This window comes from Lichenostomus cassidix, chromosome 2 (genome assembly GCF_008360975.1).
Source record: "Lichenostomus cassidix isolate B80296 chromosome 2, HeHo_3.0, whole genome shotgun sequence".
Classification (NCBI taxonomy): Eukaryota; Metazoa; Chordata; class Aves; order Passeriformes; family Meliphagidae; genus Lichenostomus; species Lichenostomus cassidix.
This window is the reverse complement of record NC_139482.1, coordinates 32,353,183-32,376,936: the sequence shown is the minus strand read 5'-3', so window position 1 is coordinate 32,376,936 and position 23,754 is coordinate 32,353,183. Positions and strand designations below refer to the sequence as shown.

The window sequence follows — 23,754 nt, the reverse complement described above, 5'->3', positions numbered from 1 at the left end:
GCTTTGACCTTCAATAGTGTGAATCTTATGGTAATTGAGGAACAGCAAATATCTGCCTTGAAAAGACATCTCCAATAGTTGTACATGGTGTCTCTAGCCTATAAATAATTCTTTCCTATTTTGAGCCAGATGAGACACCAGGATAGATTAAAGCTGGCAAATTGAACTATAACAGAGAGAGACAAGAAAGCAGTACTAGAAAAAAGATGATTGCTTTATTTATCCATGTGAGTGAGGTGTGAGTGAATGTAATTTAATAATAGCTGCAGAGGAAAGGTTTCAGCACAAAGTCGTTTTAATTCTGTGAAAGTCACTCAATGTTGCTTGCAACTCTGATTTGGATTGCTAAGTTCCATGCTTGCTGTATCCACCTGACTCTCATCAGGCTTTATGTTGTTTCTATTCTTCTCTCAAAAAAACCTTCGTTGACTACAGAATGAGATGTGCACTTCCAGTTTTGCTTTTCAAAGTCTCTGCAGTGTTCCTTGACTGCTGAATCAGCTTTGAAGCAGCTGTTAAGCCTTTATTTTTCTTCCAGAACCATAGCAAAATAATTGCATAATGTTGATTTTTTTTTTCTGCAGTTGTACATAACTTTTTCTGAATTTCACGTATCTTCTTTTGTGAGATGTGAAAAATCTTTGATTTTGCTATGAGGTTATTGCTTTCAGAGTTGTGAGAGATGAAACGATACTGCAAGGCTGCTTTGAACCTGTGCAATTTTAAAGGTTTGAGGACAACCTGGGATGGCACTTTTTTTCTTTTTAAAAAGTATTCCTGCTTTACATATTATTATGTGTTTATATTAGCTTTAATTGATGTAGAATGATAAAGCTCTTAGTAGCAGATGTTAAGTGGAGGTAAGTGCTGTTTATCATCTTACAGTGTAGTAGCTCTCAGTAATATTTGATCCACACATGTTCTTAATTCTTCAAAATGCACCTGGTGAGGTCATTTTCAAAAGTACTCTTGGCCTACTTTTGCAGTTGTTGACTTTATAGAAAAGAATTAGGCCAATACTTAGCACCTGTGCAAATTACTGTCCTAAATTTATTTGGATTTGCCTCAGCCTCACACCTTTGAGTTGTCTTTTTGGAGTAGACCAAAGTGAGTGGCACTGTGTGCTCCAGAGAAATGTGGGAACAAATACAGTTCTGAGGCCATCCTGTGGCATGGAGAGGAGCAAATTGTGATGAACTTCAAGCAATTGGATCAGGATGACCTTTAAAATCAATTTTAGTTGCAATCTTTGCTTCATTAGCATAATACTGCTCTTTATGGCTGCTTTAAAGTTGTAATTTCTCTTATACATGGTGGCCTTAATTTCCGCAGGCAATGTAAAATATCATTTTCCCTAGAGAGGCCCAGTCACTGCTGCTGAAATCCAGTCAAACTGGGATGCAGGATCAGTGTTTTCTCACCTTCCTGGAAGAATAAGTGAGTTATTCTTGAAGGGCAGCCACAGTTTACTATTTTTCTTTTCTAAACTTGAAGAGAATTTTGAAAAAGGAGCATGAAGTCATTGCTGGAATATGCAGCAGTTTTTACAGAGAAGCTGGGGCCATGAACATTTTTCACATACACTTTTTCATGTTCAAATCTGGAAATCTCAAAGTAATAAGTTAAATTACTGGGAAGCATCAATAGAATAAAGCACTTTGGAGAAAGGACACATTTTTCACTCCTGTACTCTTCAGGGCTGGTAAGAAAAGCCTTTCCTTCATCCCATGCAGTAACTAACTTGAAGGAATAAAGGAAAATTCAAAAGCCCAACTTTAGAAGTAGACTGGCAAAATACTTCAGGTGCGCTCTGCCAGATTTACCTCACCTGTCTCCTGCTCCTTGTTCAAGCACCTCTTGTTATGTAGTGAGTCATCTTCAACTCATTTGAATTCTGGAAATGTGCCCATCTCACTCTTTTTGATTCCAAAAGGACAAATGACATTGCCCTAGGAGATCTTAAGTACTTTCTTAGGTGGTGTAAGTCTTGTGTCTCTCTGACGTCAATGGTACCAAGTAGAGCAGTGCAGTAAAAATGGATCCTTGTAGTCAATCAGTTAAAGGTGAAGACCTAACATCAGCCCCTGGATAAGACTAGTCAGGACTAGCTCTAGTCTGGTGTTGTGGACTCAATGCTTTGAGCAATGGATGCAGTCCTGGAGCACATTTAATTCAAAAGGGATTCAATTTCCATGTTCCAAGACTGCCCTGCAGTGCAAACCTGCTTATTACAGGAGAATTGCAGAGGAAGTCCCCCTTTGCTCTGTCCTAGAACATTACTGTAGCCAAACCTGAAGTTCATTTAGATTCCACACCAGAAACACGAGGATAGAAATCTTCCTATGATTATATGGCTTCTCTCTGTTTTGAAGTCCAAGAGACCTCTAGGGTTTTTTTCAGTTACTTGACGCTTCCAGGACATCACAATTATTTTGCTGTGTGTTCAAACAGGCAAAGGGCATTGAATATCTTGAATCTAGTGTGTCCTGGAGGTACTGATGGCAGTAATTTTCAGTGCATTTTGCTGCAAATTAGAGGCTGTTTCTTGCCATGAACTCTGCCAGTCACTGCAAAAATGCCAGATAGTCTCCAATGAAAGCTGAAGGTGCTCATTCTGAGCATGGAGTAGTGAAGAGAACAGGGATTTATCTGAGCAAAGTGTGTCCCAAAAGTAAAGCACTTGCTGCTTGGTTTCAAGGGGGTGTCTGAACAATAAGTTTGCAGGATGAGTGTTTCTGTTCCTGTTGAAAGTGTTTGACTTCTGCTGGTTAATACAGATGTTACCATTAAACTGTTTTGCTAAATGGAGCTTGCAAGTAAGGAAGAAAGTTATATTTACTCCATGGTTAAAAATCTGAGATGCTTCTAACCTTTTAAACAAAGTGAAGTGAAATAAACCTAAACCTGTTACAAGTCCTAGTTCTTAATGAAATGCCACACAAATTTATCTTCCAGAAAGAGACTATACCTTCTCCAAAATGCACTACTCCCAATCTCAGTCATAATTTCAGTCTGAAGTCCATGTTTTGGGCCCAAATCACACAGACCTTGCTATCACATTTCTGTTCTGGGTTTGTTTGGCCTTCATTGTGCTCACTGTGTTTGTAGCTCTCTGGTGGTTCCTGGAATATTTGCCAAGCTGACTCACCTTGAATCTGGGAAGAACCCCAGGGGAGTTCCTTTCTCACCTCATTTGTGGAGGTTGGGGCTCTATCACAGATTTGCTCTAGAGCTAACAGAGTATTTCTAACTAGGTAAAGTAAATGCCATAAAGAGAGATTGTGTTTCAGGTGAAAAGAGGGCATGTTGATTGACATGTTACAGCAAACTATAGTGCCAGAAAGCACTGTAGATTGGAAGTGGTCTCTGTTCAGAAGCTGGGTGCTTCAGACTACAGCAGTAGGGAGAGAGGTTTTCTTCTGCAGGGTGTTGTCTTAATCTTAAATATAGCACCTGGTTTTAATTTTGTGTTCTGGTTTGGTTTTTCTTGTCCGTGGCTTTTGATGTGGTTTTTTTTTGTTGTTTTTGTTTTGTTTTTTTGGGTTTTTTTTTAAGGGAAATGAGTTAAAATGCACAAAATATTTTACTAGGGATCTGAAATTACTGCTTCTCTCAGAATAGGATTTAAGCCTCTTCAAGAAAAAAAATGAATGGCAAACTTCAATAATCAGTGATCCCAGCTCAGGACTGTTGTGACAGTGCAAGCAAGGGAGTTGTGAAGTAGTGCCTCCCTGTTTTGGCAATGAAATGTCTTTTCTCTCTGTGGTAACTTCCTTAACTTCCTCAGTGGTTGTTCTTGGAATCTTCCTAATTGTGAATTCTTTGCCTGAGGCAATAAGATTTCAAGTGATACAGAATTTATACAGCTTCTCCACCACCCCAAGTTTTGGAAAGCATCACCCTTTTGTAATGTTTTCTGTTTATTTATTTATTTTTAAAGTATGGAGTTACCATGACAACTTTTACCCACGCTGGAAATCCGTTACTGGGAGTTCCTGGCATGGCTTTTATTTGCATGTGCTGCAAGGAGCACTGTTATTAAACAGACTGCTAATTATTTTTCCAGTCACTCACTGAGACGACTAATGTGACTGTAGTTAGAGCTTTCTGATTCCAGGTAAAAGGGGTCACGCACAGCTCTATGCAGCTAAGTTTTCATGCTCACTACTTTAAGGTATTACTCTTTTATGTAGAGTCTTATAACCTGAGGCCATGCTTACTTGTTTTAATTATCAAGGAACTGAGTACAAGAGACATATATTTGATCACACCATCATTTTTTTGAGATGCTTTATTAGATGTTTTCTTCTCACTTTTCAGCCATGTTTTCAGCCATTTCATGTAGATATTTATTATTTCCTTTGTGTGTCTTTATTAATTTTTTAAAATTAATTTAAATATATAAAAGAATGCTTGATACCATACTTTTTCCTCTGAATGAATAGCAACAATTAAAGTGTTTTTAGGATCCAAAATTCATGTCGTCCCTGTTTGAGACTTGCAAATTTATCTTAAAGTGATTGTTGAATTTATTTCTTGTAAAATATAGTAATGTGCTCGGCTTGTGTTAGCAAAGGCTTTGCTATGATTCATGCTAGAGTATGGCAGCAAAAGACAGCATCTGATAACTTCGCTTTTTGTTTTTCTTTTCCCTTTTAGGAGTTTCCATGGGATACAGATCATGCTACTGGACTGCATTTGGGTAAAGGATGAGTTCAGTGTTTCTCTGAGGAGTCTTCCAACATATTTTCCAAATTACCTTTAATGGTGTTCTAAGTGAGCTTATGTGAAACAAATAGTTTTGGATCATGAGTGAAGAAAAAAACTTTGGTACATCCCAGAAAATGTTGTCTCCTTCAAGAAGTACTAGCAGCTGCTCCTCCAAGCAGGGAAGTCGACAGGTACTTTTTTCAAACTGAAAGCATTGCTAAGATTGGCTGTTACTTTTTTTTCTTGAATATCTGAAGATCTCTTAAACTATTTTTTCCTGTTGCTTGCTTGTTCTATTTCATCACTTCTTTGCTTTCCTTTTTTTTTTTTTTTTTTGTTGGTAGCAGCATCTTGTCTTGAGTCAAATGCATTAAACACACATCACTGAAAAGCAGGCTTCTGTAAAACTGGAATGCTAACAGTGATTTTTGATTTCTATCTTATTTTGTGTATGGTGTCTTTATAATGAAATAGAGCTGCTGTGGCATCTTGGTCTCAGTGATTTGATCCTGAAGTCCCAAATCTTTTGTTAGGCACTACTTTTGTGGTAGAATATTGTGTAACTGCTCTGTTTATTTAAAGGGTCCAAGGTGAAGGTGTGCATGCATGTGTGAAAGATAATTCATTTTTCATAAACCTCACCCAGGGCTTCTTTGGATACCCATATGTGCTGATTGTTGCTGTAGAACTGTAGATAGGAAAATGAGTATTCGTGCAACACAATGCAGCTGGGTGCCAAAGGTAAAGGTTGCTTTCTTTTCTGCAGAGGTGATGCTAATCTTTAAACCTCTCAGTTTCAAAAGACATGTCTACAAGTGTTTGCACCTGACAGGTGAGGCTGCTGAAGACAGCTTTGTTTGTGGGCAAGAAATGTTGGCCTGCAGCCACACTGAGAATTGAACTTAAACGTGCTCAATCCATGTTTGCAAAGTCATGAGAAAAGTGCTCCATAAACTTTTGTCTGTTCAAGTGCTGGCTTAGTGGAACTCTTGAAGCTGCCTCTGGCTGAGATTTTAATTGGAAGTGAGCATCCCAATTGCCCAAAAGCTGTGGAGTCCTCAGCTGTGTTTTGAAACAGCACCTGCTCTTCTAGGACTTCTGGCTCTGTTCATATAGTTGGCAAGGCAGACAAATGTCTGAACAGTTTATGCTTTTTAAAGTGCTGTGCTTGTGAGAGATGCTGTTCATTTCTAGTTTACTGAACAATGAAATCCTTGCTCTCAGGATGTCTTTTTTTGTTTTCCTGCAACATTATCTTTTATATCCTCCATATGAGATTACCTTTGAAAAGTGTAATTTAAAAGATTTGGTATTGTCTGTTCAACAGTTCATGTCTATCAAGTGTTATCATGTAGTATTTAAATAATAAGATTTACATGACTATGACTAAATCCACTGGTGTGTAATACAGCCAAAATAAAGAACTATATTCATGGCATTTATTTGCCCTTTCCATCTGTATGTTAGTTTAAATGACAGCATTATAGGTGTTCTATTAAGAAAACAGCAACCATCTGAAGTTGTATGAGACTGTTAAAAATTCCCTAATCAAAAAAGGACCACATGTGCAATAACTTTCAGCAGCTTTTTTGTTTGTTTGTTTGGATTTGTTCTGGTGTTCATTTCAAAATCCTGGTGGAGTAGTGGAATGTAACGCTGTTACTGATACTTCTTTATTAATAGTATCCTGAAAGTTTAAATTATGTTGCCAGGTGCTGTGCAGGATAGGGAGCGACATACTATGATTTTGGTATTCTTTCCTTCCTGTTCCAGCTCCATGGAGGGCTTCTTATTCCTCCTTCAAACCCTTGCATCTCTCATGCTTGTGGGCTAGCAACAGATCTGCCTGACAGGTGCTTTTCTCTGTGCTGCTGCTCTGACACAGCACTTCTTTGAATCTGATTAAGTAGAAAGAAATTCTGAAAATTGTAGGGGGAAGGAGAGCTGGAGCAGGGGTAAGTTTGCCCAAAAAATAGCAGGATCTGAATTTTGAGTCTCTCTTCATTTCCTAGACAGACTCTACTGCTGGTGTTTGCCAGCACCAAAAAAGTGACCTCAGGTTCTCATATGGAAGTAGTAGTGCAAGGCTGCTATGTCTGCTGAAGTTTAGGTACATGTTGGTGTGCTGTTTGTGTGGAGCTTGACTCCAGTGATGCAGAAGATGGGCCACTGTGCTAGAAATGAGATGATTTAAGCAGGGCTGCAGGACTTTGAGGGATCTGCTCCTTCTTTTGCCACATTTGGTGCTCCTTTCCTGCCTGATGTAATATATTTGCAGTGTGAACTGAACAGGTTATCAGTTAATCCTCTTCCACTAACTTCACCTTCACTTTGAAGCCCTAAGAAAAGTTGGAGGCTACTGCCACTCCCCACCTTTTTGCTTTTCTCTGCCCCTCTCCTTCAGTTATGGAAAGGGCACTCTTCCACAGAGACACAACTCAAATTCAATTCTGTGCTGAAAGAAAACTGGTGTTGATCTCCCTTAAATTTAAATTGACCTGTGATCAAAAGAAGGTATGTTGTGGTAATTACTTTTTAATCTAGTATTTTAACTAACTTTTAAAACAGATCCACTAGGGCAAAGCTTTGTGACCAGAGAACCGTTTAAAAAAACCTCATGTTCCATAAAAGAAAATTAAATCATTTCTGCCGATTTTATGAACCGTAACAAATACTTTAGTTGCAGCTGATGCCAGCCCTTATCCTCCACAAAGCAGGTTTCTATTTTTGGCACTTTAAAATATTTGGTACAACTGACTGCATTTTGTACTGGAGGAAAGTCTGGCACTGTCATCTGTTTCGTTCAGGGAGCTGCAACTGCAAGCATCAATCTGAGAGCCATTCAGAGTCATTACTTCATACTTTCCCCTGATATAATTTGCCTTAAGGAGCTGTATGGTGCAGAATATTGCAGAAAATGAGGAGGCTTTTATTTATCAGAGAAAATGACTACATTTACCTAATGAGGGACCTATCCCTTAAGACCAAAGTTTATGGGCTTTTTCCTCAGCCCATTCAAGTATGGGCCAAGGAGTGTGTACAGGAGGATTTTTCAGTGGTGATCTGAAATGAGCACCTCTGGACCTGAGAAAAGTAAAGATTTTGTTCCTCCTTTAGCCTCGAAATTTCTTCCTGGGCAGCAAATGCAGTGTTGATCATTTTGTGCAAATTTTGGCCCATAATGATGAAAATCTTTTGTAGTGTCATAATCTTAAAACACAGCCTATCTGGACATCAGATTTACGCTCAAACTGTTTATCCCATTCATCTGGCAGTTTTGGGGTTTTTTGGGGGGGAGTGTCATTGTTGATTTTGTCAAGTTAGTGCCATGTTTTGGGCTATCTCTTTCAGTTCCCTATTGTGGGATAAAAATCAGCAAAAGGGAGCGTAATCTGAATGCTGCAGGAAATCCTGTAGCTCCAATTTGCTCCTCTGCTATTTCAGAGGGATGAGGAGAGATGATAATCGACCAGCCTGATTCATTTGCCTTCATTTTAGAGAGTAAGCAGTTTTCTTTCACTTCTGCAGCTGCTCCCAGGAATAGCCAGCTGATGCTTTTTCCTCATTCAGTGAGGTGTCAAATCTCTCACAAAACAAAAAACCTGATCGAGATCTGTAGGGTCTGGGCTGAGCAAATGGATCCAAAACCAGTCACAGCAGCAGTGTTTTTGAAAAATGTGAGAGTTTGTTCAGGTGGGAAAGGTTGGATTCTGTTGGAAGGATGTCTAATTCATCATGGCACTTTGCATGTACCCAGCAGGTCCCCAAACTGTTAATTCTTTGAGCTTTTAAGAGGATCCATTTCTAATTCAGCTAAGCTACCTTTAGGTACAGTTGACAATTGAAGTGTGAGGTTCCCAGGGTGGTAGAGGGATGAGTAAGAGACTTGCCTTCCTCCTGAGATTTGGCAGGACATCAAGCCTGCTTGAGGGGAAACAGCAGTCCCACTTCAGCTTTCCTTCCCATTTTCACACTTTTTATTTGAGAAGGCACATTCTAGGCCACCTTGCTGACCTAAAGAACTGTGATAAATGTGACTTGCCTGCAGTAATGTGAGAGATGCCTCGTGTGTGGACTGCAGGAGAGGTCCAGGCAAAACTGGAGTTGTAATGCAGGGAAGGTTGTATTCTGTATTAAAAAGTTTCATTAAAACTATTAACACTGTGTATATTCAGAGAGGTGTAATTGGCTGAGCCATTTATCAGCTGATTCCTTTCTCTTCACCTCATACACACACAGTATCATGGGTCTGTCTCATTTCAGGAGTCCCTTTCTTTCTAAGCTTATCCTTGTAGAAAGATGAGGCTTTGTGATAACTCAGTGCAGCCTTTTTGAGTACTTAAAGGAGCATACAAAAAAAAAAGACAGAGAATGAATTTTAACATAGTGATAGAACAGGGGGGAATAGTCCTAAACTGAAAGAGGGGAGATTTAGATTAGCTGTTAGGAGATTTTTTGTGTTTCACAACTGTGAAAGTTGTGAGACAACTGGATCAGGTTGTGAGAGATGCCCCACCCCTGGAAGTGTTCAGTGCCAGCTTGGATGGGCCCTAAGCAACCTGGTCTAGTGGAAGGTGTCCCTGCCCATGGCTGAGGGGTTGGAGCCAGATGGTCTATAAGATCCCTTCCAACCCGAGATATTCTACCATACTGTGAATCTTCCTCGACTGCAATCAAATCTCTGTTTGTCTCCTGCAAACAGACTGCTGTTTCAATGACCCACTGTGTTTATGTTTAACCAAACTGTTTAAACTTCATCTCAAAGTTGGAGAAAGTTCTTTCATTAGATACAACACTGGAATATTGAAAAGGACTTACTGTTCACTATTCTTGACTACTGCCAGATTAGTTCTCAGTGGAAAAGTTATGTGCTTGGGTACTGCAGTTTAATATATTTTGACAAGACAAGGGAAATAGTATGCGTAGTGTTTGGGCAAAACAGCTTCTAAGTTCTTCTAACTACTTTGAAGAAGAAAGAAACAAAACCACAAACGCAACATTTCTCTTAATCTCACAGCTGTTCCTGTTAATTCTTAATTAAAATTATACAACAAAATGTGTTCTCTCATAGACAATTTGGTTAGGACAACTGCACTTCTGACTTGTGTTGAGGTAGTATGACACCATTGGATGGTCTGTAGGGTGTTGATTGACAGGAGCTGCTCAGCACCACATTTCTACTGCTTGTGTGGTGAGTGTTGGGAGACTAAACACAAAACAGGGAAGCAGAGCAGCTTTCCAGTTTGTTCTATTAAATGCAGCACAAGGAAAATAATAGAGAAATAATGGAGTGCCACCAACAGTATGGTGGAATTAAGAGATATCTTTGCAAAGATGGTTTGCTGTAATGCCTTGTTATACAAGTAATTATGATATTACCTGGTGTAACTTTTTCTTGGATTTATAGAGGTGAATTTTAAGGATTCTGAAGATGGATAAATGAGGCCAGCTAGCACACTTGCTGACTATTTAGTTTCATTTTTCTTTTTGAATTTTTTTTGAGCCAGTCAAGTTCTTTTTGGGAGTACTTCCCTATGTGTCTTGCAAGGAGTACCATGAGTACTTACCTACCTGTAATAGTTCTCTTTTCCCTAACCTGTTTCATACTAGCCCTTTTTTGTTATTTTACTCTATGGATTAAAGTGTTCTTTGTCTTTTTCAAATATAAGGGGATGGTGCTAGTACATACCATTTCCTGTCAGTTATTTCTGATTCTACATCTTCCAAGTCCTGGTAATAAATAATTTATGAGATCTCTGATCAGAAGTCTTGAAACTCATGTTACACTGTCATTTGTAGTTGTCCCATAAATAAAAATGGTAAAAATATTATGTGATTTAGTCTCTTTTCTGTTATGTTGCTGCAGGGTCTTTAATTTAAGAGTTCCTGGTTGCTAGAAAGAGAGATCCTCATTTAATTAGAGTTCTATCTGATGAAAGGTGGCTTTTATTCTTTTTGTAGTTTCCATTTATGTAATGTTCCTTGTAGTACTTGAGTTACTTCCCTGATTTTTTAATTTGTTTTTAGTTTAGTTTGATTTATTTTATTTCATTGTTTTTACTTTAGGGAGGCTGCAATTTGCACCAAACACAAAACCTTGAGTTACTGAGTATGGGCAAAAGAGTTTTATAGAAAAAAGATCTTAATTTTCAGTGCCTTATTTTTTGCTTCATAACCTACAAAACTTATCCTTCTAACATATGCTGTTTCTGCTTCTGATGACAGAAGGTTTTTCATTAAATGGTGGCTGTGCTGTGGTTATGCACTGTGTGTATGTATGTGCAGGAAAAGATACATATAAAATTCTGGCAAGCACATACACTCAGTGAAGGATGTTGTCATAAAAATTGTGTTTTGTTTAGTTGCTATTGTTTCTATCAAAATTAATAATAATCTTATCTCTCTGATTATACGTAACAAAGTGTAAAGATGGATCTTTGGTTATATTTCAACATCAATTGGGTTTTGTCTTTTTTTCTTATAGCCTTCTTCTTCTTGAATCTGTCTTAAAAATTCAGTTCTTTGGAAGAAATAAGATCTACATTTGGATTTTCTGTTTAAGCAGGACAGCTGGGAAATTGTAGAAGGACTCCGGGGAGCAATGAATTGTACCCAGGAGCCACAGAAGCAGGAGGGCTGCTTGCTGAAAAAGAGGAAGTGGCCTCTGAAAGGCTGGCACAAGGTAGGAAAGGAATGTGTATCTGAAAGCTTGATGCCATGTGAGTGAGACCCAGTGTGGTTTTGTGACAGTAAGGTTACTTAAAAGCAAAAAGTGTTCTCCAAAGAAATGGAAGGGGGGAGGATGTGTTTGTGCTATTTTTCTGTTGGGGATTTTTTTGTGTGTGTGTGTTTTGCTTGTTTTTAATTCTTTATGTTTCTGCTTACAGAGATACTTCTTTTTGGACCGAGGGATTTTGAAGTATTCTAAATGCCGAGCTGACGTAAGTGATCTGAAACCCTTTAAGGCCATTATAAAGTAACAGCACTTTTATCCAAAATAACAATAACTCCCTACTGTTGGCAATGAGAAATAGAGTTTCAGCAGTTCTACACAGTAGGTTGAGAGGGGAAGAAATGCTGATTTCAGAAGGTAATGTTTATCCTTTTGCTTTCATCTGGAGTGATTGTGTTTTTCCTTTTTACTTTTTGCAGATAGAGAGAGGAAAACTTCATGGCTGTATTGATGTTGGACTTTCTGTCATGTCTGTAAAGAAATCAACAAAATGTATAGATTTGGATACAGAAGAGCAGATATATCACCTGAAGGTAGACCTTCAAGATTGTTATAACCTTGCTCCCAAACTAATGACTGTGTAGAGTGCACTGGTGTTTTTGGTAGCAAGAGTTCTGTTAGTTACACTAATAACTTTTTAGTGTCAGGAGATTATTTATAACTTGAGAGGTCTTATTGTACTCTTTCAGGGCTCAGAATCAGTAACCCTAACCCTGTTCTGAACAGAAACCTCAAAGATGTATCATGTTTAGCAGCATTTTTTTCACTTCTTGCACAAGTGCTTTTCTTTCCAGTAGCTGTAGCTTTGTCTTTGTCTCACCTATAGAAAGTATTTTCCATGGTCAGGTATGGGGACTTGCACTTGTGGAATAAATGGTTTTAAAATATGTCACCAAAATCAAATTTCTATTTGCAATTAGTTAAATCTTGACCTAGCTTTAACAATGGCAATTAAGAAATGACAAATTAAATGTGGGGGGGTTTATTAAAATTGTAGGGTTTTTTTTAATCTGTAAGTTAGTTGCTCTAGTATTATGTTCTGCATTGGAAGTCATAACTACTAACTGCAGTTTATTTTTCCTGACTTTATCTTGTGATTTATTTTGTGTCACGCCTCAGCTCATGCAATGTGCATTTTGGTAGAAGCATCCTTAGAAAAACTTTCCTGATGTTTTGCCAATAAAGGTCAGCCAGGCTAGCTGTCTAATGAGCACAAAGTACCATAGTTTCTTTGTTAGTTATTTTGAATTTGGATGTTATAAACCCTGAAATTTTGTGCAGGTGAAGTCTCAGGAGCTGTTTGATGAATGGGTAGCAAAACTTCGCCATCACAGAATGTACCGTCAGAATGAAATCTCCATGTTTCCTCATGACGCCAATAATATTTTCTTCCCCGTTTCTACTACTACGGACTCTGTCCCTGGTTTCTATGATTCTACTCCAGGTAGAAAGGTAATAGTTTTTATTTATAAATAATGAGCTTTCATAAGGAATTGAATTAGTCTGATTTATGTTCATTAAATAAAAAGCATAATGGAAGTTTGTGGTGGCAATTAAGTTATGTTCTAAAACGCCAAGGAAAAATTTATTATTTATTGATTTACACCCAAGCGGTTTTCTTCATGATGCTGTTAAATTTTGTAGTAGTTTTTCACTATTTTAATCCACTAAATTGTATTTTCATGGTGAATTTCAAAACTGTGTATCGAGATAGAATCCTCATAATTTTTGGGACATATATCAGTATTTGTCTGGTATGTGAATATTAGTCACAGCAGAGTACTCAGCTAGATATTTTTTCACTTTAGCATTTTGCCATGTATCCTTTAGCTAATAAGCCCTCTGCCCTTTTACATTAATGAAGCTGACTACTTAGTTAAGGTGTATGTAGGAATTATTCAAGAAGCCATCAATTGGGACCACTATTTATGTTTTTAACTGAGGCAGAAGCATTATTCAAACCAATCCAAGGGCTGTGCTGTGAGTGAATATGGGGGCTGGATGTGTCCAGTCAGCAGTGTACTTCTCTTTCAGTAAAGTCTGTGAATTAGTTTCACAAATGACCTGACAAGTGCTGAGTCCAACCTCATAAATGGCCTCTTTGCAGTTTCATGGAAGAGGATGTGTTCTATGCCTGACCATAGCCTCTGTGCCTTCAGCTGTCTGTACATACACTGTCTGACCTTCACTCTAAGAAGTTCTTCTGCTCCAGTGCAGAACCACTGGTCACTTTTGAGAATTAAAAAAACTGTTCTGTGTTACTACAATTGAAATGGCTCTCTGTTTCTGTCAGCTCCATAATGACTCCTGAGGAGCAATGCCCTCCTTGTTCTCCTTCTAAGACTTTCTTTTCCCTGATGGAATTACTGTATGATCTGAGCAGGCTTGTTACCCAATACCTGCAGTTCATCACTTCATCCTGTAACTGAGTATGAGTTTCAGCAAACACAGACATGTGTCAGAACAGCTTTTTGCTCATGGTTGAGAGGGAGGGGATCTGTGTGAGCAGGCAGCTGAAAGAACAATAACTCACCCCGCAGTAACAAGGCTGCTCTGCAGAGAGTTGTCTGCACACATTCCGTGTGCCAGCAGCTCCGTGGCTCTGACAGCCTGCTCTCCTAAGGCTCTGTCTGCAAGGGAATGGCCAATCTCCTGTGGCCATTTAGTTATTTTCTCCTGAAAGACAGCAGGGATAGAAGCTGGGAAGAATATCAAGGGCAGAAGTGGAACATTGCCCTCAAAAAAAAGCGCCAAAAATCCCAAACCAAAAAAAAAACCTATGTGACCAGCATATCTAAAATCTATGCTTACTGTCAGGAAACTAACCATTTCTTCTTTGGCATGAAAGACTTTAATTCAGACTATTAATCCAGATTTGCACTGCAAAGAAGCCCTACTTATTTTCATGTGAAAAATAGAAGGGGATAGTTCTTAAGCTGCAGTTAATCGCCTTAGCTGTGCTCAAGCTAAATGGAAGTCTGCCAATTTACACCAGCCTTAGCTTGGTGTTAGTTGATATCATTCTGGCACTTAGGTTATTTTGAGAAATATGTATCAAGTGAACTTTGAGTTGCATTTTATTTGTTTTAGAAACGCCTGATTGGTTTTCACATCTTTTTCTTTATTGTTGTTGAGAGGCAGGTGTCTCTGACCATTAAGAACCATTAATTTGGTTTTTATTGACTGCAGAATCTACACGTTTATGTGGAATCCTTGGACTCTAAAGCTTAGTCGTGCTGATCCAAAGCAAAACTGTGAAAACTGGAGCTACACAAGCTCTCTCTTGTCTGCTGCTTGGCAATCTTTGCTTCCTTCTTTCCTCATGCTCATGTCACTCATGTATAAGAGTTCTGGAAAAGTTGGTTATGTGAGGCAGATTTCTGAAGAGATAAATATGGAATTGGTTCACGTAATGCCAGTAAAATTGCCCATCATTAAATTCAGTTTACTTGTGCTTTTAAAGGTGCTGAGATTATTATTTGGATATATGTGTGTGTATATATATATATGTTTAAATATATGACTAAAGCTCATACAGCTTTATGTAGGAGTAAGCCAGCTAAGCTGCACTGATTAATTTAAAAACAAGTGTTCTCATTGATGCTTACTGCTTTTGCATACTGACACAATACTGAATGGTATCACATAGAAAGTGCATTTTATTTTACCCTGAAACTCTGCTTGGTGCTTATACTGTAAACTTGAAAAGGCCAACTAAGAAAGCTGCAACTGGCTGAGATGTAGAGAAAGATTCTTAGTAACAGATTTAGAATTAGTGCTGTTGGAGTTTTGATATAATTTAAAGTTTGTCAATTGTATGCTTCAGAGAAGAGCCAAACAATTTAGTCAGCTTTTCTCATAACTAGTAAAGTGGCTGTGTAGTGGCACAAGGATGAAACAGTCTAAAACTGATTTTTAACAAAGTGTTGACAAAACATGTGATTTTTGCATCTTCTTGACCTGGGTATTATTGAAAATAAGAGGTTTAGTAAGGGGCACCAATAATTAGGTATTTGAATGGCTATTATTTGTAGTTACATCAGAAAAGAAAATAGCATTATGAGCCACAATCAACTGGTAATAGTACTGGGTAGTACTTCCTGTTGGAAGCTGTTTATTTGTACTGCTGAGTTAGCTCTTACACAGAATTTCCAGCATCTCTTGAAGCATCTGATGATGGGCACTGCTGAAATTGAGCTAAGTTTGAAAATGTTTGAGTTGTTATAAAAGGGTGGTCTTTACCCAGATGAGGTGAATGGTCATCCCTGTATTAAGGCCTGTTGAGCCAAATCCATGCTGTAGTCATTCAACCTTGTGTAAAATTTTAAATGGCATCTAGTACATCTTGTTTTTACACTGAAAAATAGCTTTAACAAACGTGTGTGTTGCATCTAAGTTACTTTTCGGGCTTCTTTGGGGAATGTGGAGGAGGAACAGAATGTCTGCATTTGGTCCTCTTCAAATATGGTACTTTAATTGTCTTAAGTTGACTTAATTTATGCAGAACTTTGCCCTTCCCCCAAATTTAGCTTTCAGCAAATTTTCATGGCTCCTTGAGTATTTCTGCTGCTTGTGGACAGCAGTTAGATAGCCTGGCATTATGCTCAATACCTATATACCTAGTCTAGATCATACACTTTTTTCCCCTCCATGTAACTGATGCCTTCAGTCCTTCATGATCCTCAACTATTGGTTGTCAGAATTTGTGCATACAACACAAAAATATTGTGTATTAATAATTCACTTGTTCTTCTTTGGAACAGGCAGGCAGCTTGACCAAACAGAATTCAGTGTCAACTGGAGGTAATTTGTCATATTCTTTTTCGAGTAATGATTCCAGGATTTCATCTTGGCTACAGTCTTCTGAAGACATGGAAAAATGCTCAAGAGGTAATGACATTGGAAGAAAGCTGAAAGTAGCCTAATATTTCCCCTAGCTTTTCTTAACAATGAGAGTATTATACACTAAGTAGTCATTACTGTTAGAATTTTCCCTGAAACTGGAGGAAGGAAAGAGGTTGTTGTTGATTAAGTGGTTACTCACTCATTTGCAAAAGAACTGGTAATTTTGGATGTGGGGGTATAAATTGTGGATACAGCTCTTCAAGGAACCAATATATTTCAGTACATTTTCTTCTATAAAGGAACATCACGTTCAATAGTAAGATTTGAACATCCTTAGGCTGGAAAAAGGGAAGCATCCAAAACCTAGTAATTTAAAATCGGCACTAAGTCTTTCTACTTCAAAGTCACCTTCTGCTTTCATGCTTTCTTAAGACTATGGAGATTTTTCTCATGTTGGCAGTGTCTGTATATTTATTTGTTAAGTTTCTACCTACCGGTGATCTTCATCTCTAATACAGAGGAGCCTCACCTCTAGGTCTGAATGCACAATTCAGTGTTGATGCCCATGGCATTGCTACCCTCACCATGAGGAGCTCTGACAAATCTCAGACTGCAGAAATTATCATATTATTCTCATTTTTCTGCAGCCAACTAGGAAAAAATATAATGATCATTATACACACCATGTAGATGCATTTCAATATTTTGAATTTGAACATGAATATAGGATACAATCTTTTTATCCAGCAGTCTAATTCTTTCAGTCAATGAATAACTTAAGCTAGCTGCAATCAAAATAGGACTAACCTAAAAAGACAAAAAAACCTGTCAATGTGTCTGTTACTTTAGGGCAACTGAAAATACTCTCTTTTTCCAAACAGACCTCTCCAACTGTCACACATATTTACTGGAAATGAACCAGCTGTTACAGAGCATGGATGTTCTTCACAGGACATATTCAGCCCCTGCTATAAATGCTATGCAGGTTTGTTGTTTAAAAACAAAACCAAAAACTATTTTCCCTTACAATTCCAAAAAATAGTCCCAAATCCTAAAGAATTGAGGTATTTCTTAGCTCTGTCAGATTTATGGCAGTCTCTATTGCTTTTGTCCTGTGTGTTGTTAAAAGGTTGGACCTTTTGAAAGCCCAAAGAAGGAAAAGAGAACACACAGGAGGTGGCGATCCAGAGTTGTTGGGAAAGAGGCTAAAGGAATGTTACAGGTAACTTCATTCCTTTCAGAGCCCATCTTCCTCCAAACCTTAGTTATTGATCGCTTCTTGGCATGGCCAGTTTAGGAAATACAAATCATATTTAAGTAGTGTCCTGTGTAAGCTCCTTTTTAGTGGTAATATATATCAGACAAAACACAGATATGTTGTCATTGATATCTGCAATAAAATCTGTCCTGTTACCTTCAGGAGACTGGCCATGTTTTTTACCTGTTTTCAGTCTGTCTCTAATTTGTTGGGGAGTTTTTTTCATCAGTACAGATTTTTGCAAATTCCCTGGATAGTTTTGTGCACATTTGCATCCAGAGGCTGTGTGCTTAGATACTTATGAGTGGGGGGAAATCATATAGCATACGTTACAGCTCTCAATGGGCTTGTTTTGTTTTTAGTTTTGGCAATCTCCCATTTTGTTATCTTGGGCAAAGTTATATCTCTGGTGTCATTTGCCAGGTGATAATTGACAGTAATTTTTTTCATTTTTGGTGTCTCCAACATGTAATGCAGGTGGGTACAATAAAAAAAATTTTCTTTAGAGTTTATTAAAAAAAAATCACAAATTGCTGTCCTACTTACAGGTGCCTTCAGTATTTTCTGCCCCTATGAGACTGCATGCTTCCAATCCAAACTTATCTACAATAGATTTTGTAGAGGAAAAAAATTACTCTGATGGCTCTGAAACATCATCAGAATTTACTAAAATGCAAGAGGACTTATTTCATGTTGCACATAAAGGTAAATGAAATTGCCTTTCATAAATGGTTTTATATCATCCTAATTTAGATAATGATATGACTTCTGAGAGTGCTTCCTGTTTAATGTTTAGAAAAAGCAGAAAACACCCTTCCTTCAATTTCCTTGAGGAATTGCAAGTGTTGAGATCTTGAGTCATTTGAAAAATGTGGCTTAATCACCACTTTTTAGTTTTTTGGATTTTTTTAATTTAATAGAGGACAGCCCTTTATGTGCTAAAAGCCTAGATTGTATTATTTTTTGCCAAAAGGTAAAATCGGTCGCTAGTAATACAGCAGGCTGTACTCTCTTGTGTTTGCACGCACATGTGTGCATATGAGCACATTTATGTTTCTATATTCTGTGTGCTCCACTGTAGTTCAGAGTCAAGATTTGTTGGTGATGCAAGGGTTGCTATGGTAGTAACCTATTTTTAGTGAATACAGAAGAGTAAAATCATGCAAAGAAGCCAGAGGGGGGAGCTTGACTAGAAATATTTCTTCCCTCAAAATCATTTTTCATTAGCAGTGCTTTGTTCCATCACTGTCAGACCAGAAACATTTTCATTGTTTAGATGTTCTTGGTGAGGGAGGCACTTAAGCATTTATAGCTGAAAAGCTTTGGAGAATATTGGCTTTGTCCCCTTTGGCACACGATAATGGTTGATGTTATCAATAAGCAATCTTTGCTTGTTGTTCTCCTTTGGTGCTGATGTATCTTGATTCTGTTATGTAAGGAATGTATCTAAGTAGTAAACCTCATAAAGTCAATTATAGTCAAAACTGACGTATGTTTTCCAAAAAATGAAAAGAAGTGAGGGTGGGACATGGTTGGAAAAGTGTCTGTTAAGCAGAGCAAAGAGATCACCTACTCAAGATCATCTTACAGGAACTGTCCATGTCAGAAATTTTGGTTAGATTGATCCACACATTTGAAGGGACCATTAACTGGGTTCTTATTGACTGCAGAATCACTTTACTGAGAGGATAAATAATTTTTTCCAAAGTTACTTCATAGCACACCCCTGCCGAGAAAGAGTAGTGGAGAAAACTCTTGTGTCAGCTTTTTGATACAAATTAAAATATAATATTGGTAGTTTAGTAGGTAATAATTCTTGAAAAGTAAGGTTAGTGTGCAACATAAGAAATGTCATTGAAGGTCACTGAAGATTCTGGTCATGTTATTTTCATATGAAAGCCAAACAGAATAGATCATAGTGGATATATCTCCCTCCTCACCCTGTGATACTGTTAAAGATTTATTTGGATAGTATGAGAATTACCTTTGATAATGGTTTGCAGTGTTGGAATATGCCTTAAGAATAGTTTTTTTAGAAGACCAAATTAGGTTACGTTACTACTCAATGAAGTGATGACTATTCAGGTTAACTCAGAGTGGATAAATAGGAGAGAGAAGTATTGGCAATTTCTTGATCTTTGCCCTTTTCATGCATCCGTGCTCAGATTTTCTATCTTCATTTCCCAGTGAATGGATTCATTTTTGCATTGGCAAGTCTCATGACTGTATTACAGGGCTTGATTAGGCCCTCAGAAATCCTCTACTGCTCCAGTTAGATGAATGTTGAAAACATATATGAACAAATATTGCTGAAATAAATTTTTATTCCTTGTGGTTAAGGAAAAGATTAAATGTCTTAATAGTAAAAAAAAATTAAAGAGGATTTCCCTTTTAAAAATCCCCTTTAGTGATTTTAAAACTGCATGATCTGTTGTCTGATTTAACAGTATTGGGCTGGTGATAGTGCCTCAGGAAGGAGTAAAGTAGCAGATAACATGCACATCATTCATGATCTGAACCTTTGAGTCACTAAATTGTCTAACAAGCTGAAATTTCTTTATCACAGAAAGAGATAACAAAACACACCACCACAGCTGACTTGCTTGTGGGGAAACTACTAACCCTGTAGCTGTGGCACAGTATCTGTTACAGCTGCCTTTTTTTGGTGACTTTTTTTTGTCTATTTGATTTTTTTCTTTCATCTCTTTGTTCTCCCCCCACTGGAATTTGTAGAGGAATATGGAATTGAGTCATGACCATCTGAAGATTCAAGCTAATTGGGAAACAAAAGCAAGTGAAGAGCAGATGTGGTTAGTTAGCTTTGTTGCCATCTGTCACAAATAATCAGAGTAATTTTGACTGTGGCTAATATAGTCAACACAGTAGCCTTCACCATAAACATGTCTCCTACTAAAAATCTACCCTATAACCTTGATTAATATTACTTGTTCTTAGTAACCCACCCTGGATTTCTCAACCTAAATTCTTGTTTCTGTCACCATAAATGATGCTTTATTTGAGTTGTATGTAATTAGTGTGAATACAATTGGTACCAGCTGTTTTTAACTGTCCCTTTTTATGAAATGGTTACAGTTTACTTCACCTTGAGGTCAGCTTTCACCACCATATCTACAGAGAGAGAAAAGCTGAAGCAGATGCTGGAGTACGATGCATCCTCATCTCCATCTGCACAAATAGTGGGCTTGAAGAATGCCTTAGCATCTGTAAGTGACATGCTGAAGCTCACCAAGTTTCATTGTCATCAGATACTACTTTTAAATTTTATAATAGTTAATCTCTGTTTCTTTAGTGTCAGCTCTGTGCTAAAATTTGCAGCATTTAATCATAGTAAGTTATTACAGATTGCATTTTTCAAAGACTTTTCTAATGTTAAAGGCATTGTCAAATCATTGGAGTTTGATAGATGGATTGATCTAAGTATGTAGTGTAATCTGTATCATGATGTTAAGAATCAGAGGGCTGCTCTGTGACTGTGAGACTACCTTTTTTCTAAACATGCTACTACGCAGTTCTGATGGGTTGCAGGTTTCCTTTTCCTTTTCTTTGCCTAAACAGTGAGTATTCACTGTATGACTTGGCATAAAATAAAGGTGACAGTGGCTGACTGCACTCAGCTGTCCCTTCTAATATGCTAGAGCTTCAGCATGCTGCACCAAGACACTGCAAAGGAAATTCAAGTACAACTTTTTTCCAACCTCAATAATCTCTCAGTCCTCCAAAAGCAGCAATGGAGCTGCTAGGGCAAAGTTCTAAATGGCAAAAATGGATTGTGCTCTTTAAAAAAGTGGGGGGTTTGGTTGGTGTGCTTTTTGGAATTGGCTGAGACCAGAACTTTCAGCTTGGTCATGTTTGAACAGGTCAACCAAACTGATCTGATTTCAGAGCAATGAGGGCTGTCATTACCATGGCCTTAAAATTTCAGTGTTTATTGCAACACCACGTCAGAGACAGGGGAGACTCTCTGGCACTGATCAATGTGATGTAGATCATCTTAGAATTATTTCAGTATGAAAATTTCCCTTTGCTTTACAAAAGATGCATATGGTTATGGTTTTTAAGTGTATGACATGCCTTTTTGCCCAGACCTTTAGAGGCTGTGATGTCTTCACAGTATTTAGAGAAAGTTGAAGCCTGTTGCATAGTAACTATACTCACTCACTTGCACTTCTTTGGTTTTGGCTTTTGGATGTTCCATTTCTGATATTTGAATAGGTGACTTTTATTTTTCCAGTGTTATTTGTCTATCATTTTATATCTGAGAATCAGTTTTAAGATTGCTGAACTCAGTTAACACTCAGCTTAGCATGGATTATTTTGTTTTCTGGCCAATGAAATTTGGATGTCCATCTTCATCTGGTATATGCCTTTTAAAAATAATTATTTTGGGTCTTATCTGATATTTAATTAGTCTTTTCTGGCCCATCCAGAAGTCATCTGTGAACCTTGGCTGTTTCAGCAAGGTAAACACCTAGGAGGGCTCTTCTTAACCTGCATATCTGTTATGATATCTGTCATGATGCCAACAGAAATGTTCTCACCCTGTACAGCAGAGATCTGTAGGAGAAAGGATAAGCTTCCTTTGAAGACAAATGGAAGCATGGATATGACAAACTTGACATATTTTTAAGACTTCCTGCAAGAGAGTCCCGTGTTAATGACTTTGGCTTAGTATTTGTTGTTTTCTATATAGGAGGAACAAAAAAATCACTAACAGGTTGAAAGCTATCAAACACAAGTCTGTTTTTTTGACCTACACACATTCTAAGAAAAGGGAATACAGAATGGGAAAAGGTACAATATTTCTGGTTTTGGAGGAGGAGAAAGACAGCAGGAAGAAGAAAATATTTTGTAGCAAATAATGAAAATTGGAAGATGCTATTACAGGAGAGCTGTTTGGCACTTACTCGTTGTTGAGGATTTAACACAGTGCTGAGCACTTGACATAGAAGGAATGTATATCTTTATAGCAAATTCAGACCACACATAGGTAAAAAGAGAAATTATTTTTCTCTCCTCCATCATCACTTTGAGATTCCTGTCTTTCCTGTCCCCAAGACAATTCTCAACAACAATTACTGCCAAAATCAGAAACATTTGTGGGATAAAGCGGATGTGTAAACAGCAGGATTCTCCACATCCTGGTATTGATTCAGATCACTAAAATTGGATGAAAGTCTTCGGTATTGTTCCAAAATTAGTAACACAATCTTTTAGTGCAGAAATATTTTCATTGCAGGGTTGTGCTCTCTTCCTACGAGTCTACTGTAATTGACATCTCTCTATCAGATGCACCCAGCATAAGTAAATAACATGTAACAAACGTGAGGCTTTTTATTCTGATCACTGCCATTATAATCTGATAGGACACAAATTGTACCTGTTACCTGTGTGAATTTATGTCTTATTTCTCTGTCATTGGAAAGCAAAGGAAACTGCCACTATAGGAAAATCAAATGGTTTTGGATGTGGCAAGAACTCATACTGAGAGGGGCTATGCTGGAGATGGGGGTGAAGGAAGGGAGCTTGAAAAGAAAAATATCCCTGCCATCTTTGACTTTTTTTCTCCACTTATGTCTCTGATTCCTCAGACTGGAGAAAAGTAGTTTTAATTTGAGAGATAAGGAGTAAGGTTTGAAGCATTTATAATAAATCATTTCTTGAACCGGTAAAAAAATTATGTGGTGGTGGTGTTTTATACTGCACTTTAAATAGTCTTTGCCCCTTTTTATACAATAAAGCCACGTTCAAGTTAGTTGAGAGAACTTTATATCCCCAATATTTTTGTTAAATATTCCAGGCAATAGCACAAAACACAGATCTTAAAGACCGGTTACGCAGAATACATGCCGAATCTAAGATCATTGATTCAGCATCTAATGCAAAATCAAGTCCAGATTTGGTGAAGGTGGGTATGGATTTCCTCTCTCAGTGATGTCCGTTCCTCAAGCCCCCACACCTAGACAGTGCTGCATAGCTGCATCCTGTCCTGTTCTCCATGTCTCCCCTGTGGTGTGGTGTGTTAGCAAAGCGACTCTGCTTTCATGGTTGTGAGTCATTTCTGGTGATGCATTGTGTGATAGTTGATTTCAAAGACTTTCCTTGCGAGCAGGTTTCCTGCGCACATCTTCCATTGCATTTTGCTGCTGGTTCCTGGTGTTTTCCCTCGCCTCCTCCGTGCTTCTCATCC

The 23,754-nt window shown here is 37.9% G+C and overlaps 1 protein-coding gene across 7 annotated transcripts in view; it reads left to right on the top strand.

Annotated features, from left to right (window-relative positions):
• The window catches only part of OSBPL3 (oxysterol binding protein like 3), an 85,895-nt gene that overhangs the window by 35,402 nt on the left and 26,739 nt on the right, over positions 1–23,754 (top strand). For 3 of the 7 annotated variants that reach the window (XM_085050937.1, XM_085050931.1, XM_085050932.1), the window contains 11 exons: positions 4,660–4,901; positions 11,273–11,392; positions 11,598–11,651; positions 11,863–11,976; positions 12,725–12,895; positions 16,207–16,333; positions 17,170–17,273; positions 17,418–17,510; positions 18,095–18,251; positions 20,640–20,770; positions 23,365–23,472. In XM_085050937.1, the coding sequence (XP_084907063.1) occupies positions 4,809–4,901; positions 11,273–11,392; positions 11,598–11,651; positions 11,863–11,976; positions 12,725–12,895; positions 16,207–16,333; positions 17,170–17,273; positions 17,418–17,510; positions 18,095–18,251; positions 20,640–20,770; positions 23,365–23,472 (1,272 nt within the window). In that variant the 5' untranslated portion in view covers positions 4,660–4,808. Of the gene's footprint in view, positions 1–4,659; positions 4,902–11,194; positions 11,393–11,597; positions 11,652–11,862; positions 11,977–12,724; positions 12,896–16,206; positions 16,334–17,169; positions 17,274–17,417; positions 17,511–18,094; positions 18,252–20,639; positions 20,771–23,364; positions 23,473–23,754 lie in introns of all 7 variants that reach the window. The other 4 variants (XM_085050933.1, XM_085050938.1, XM_085050935.1 and 1 more) reach the window with 4 other exon arrangements.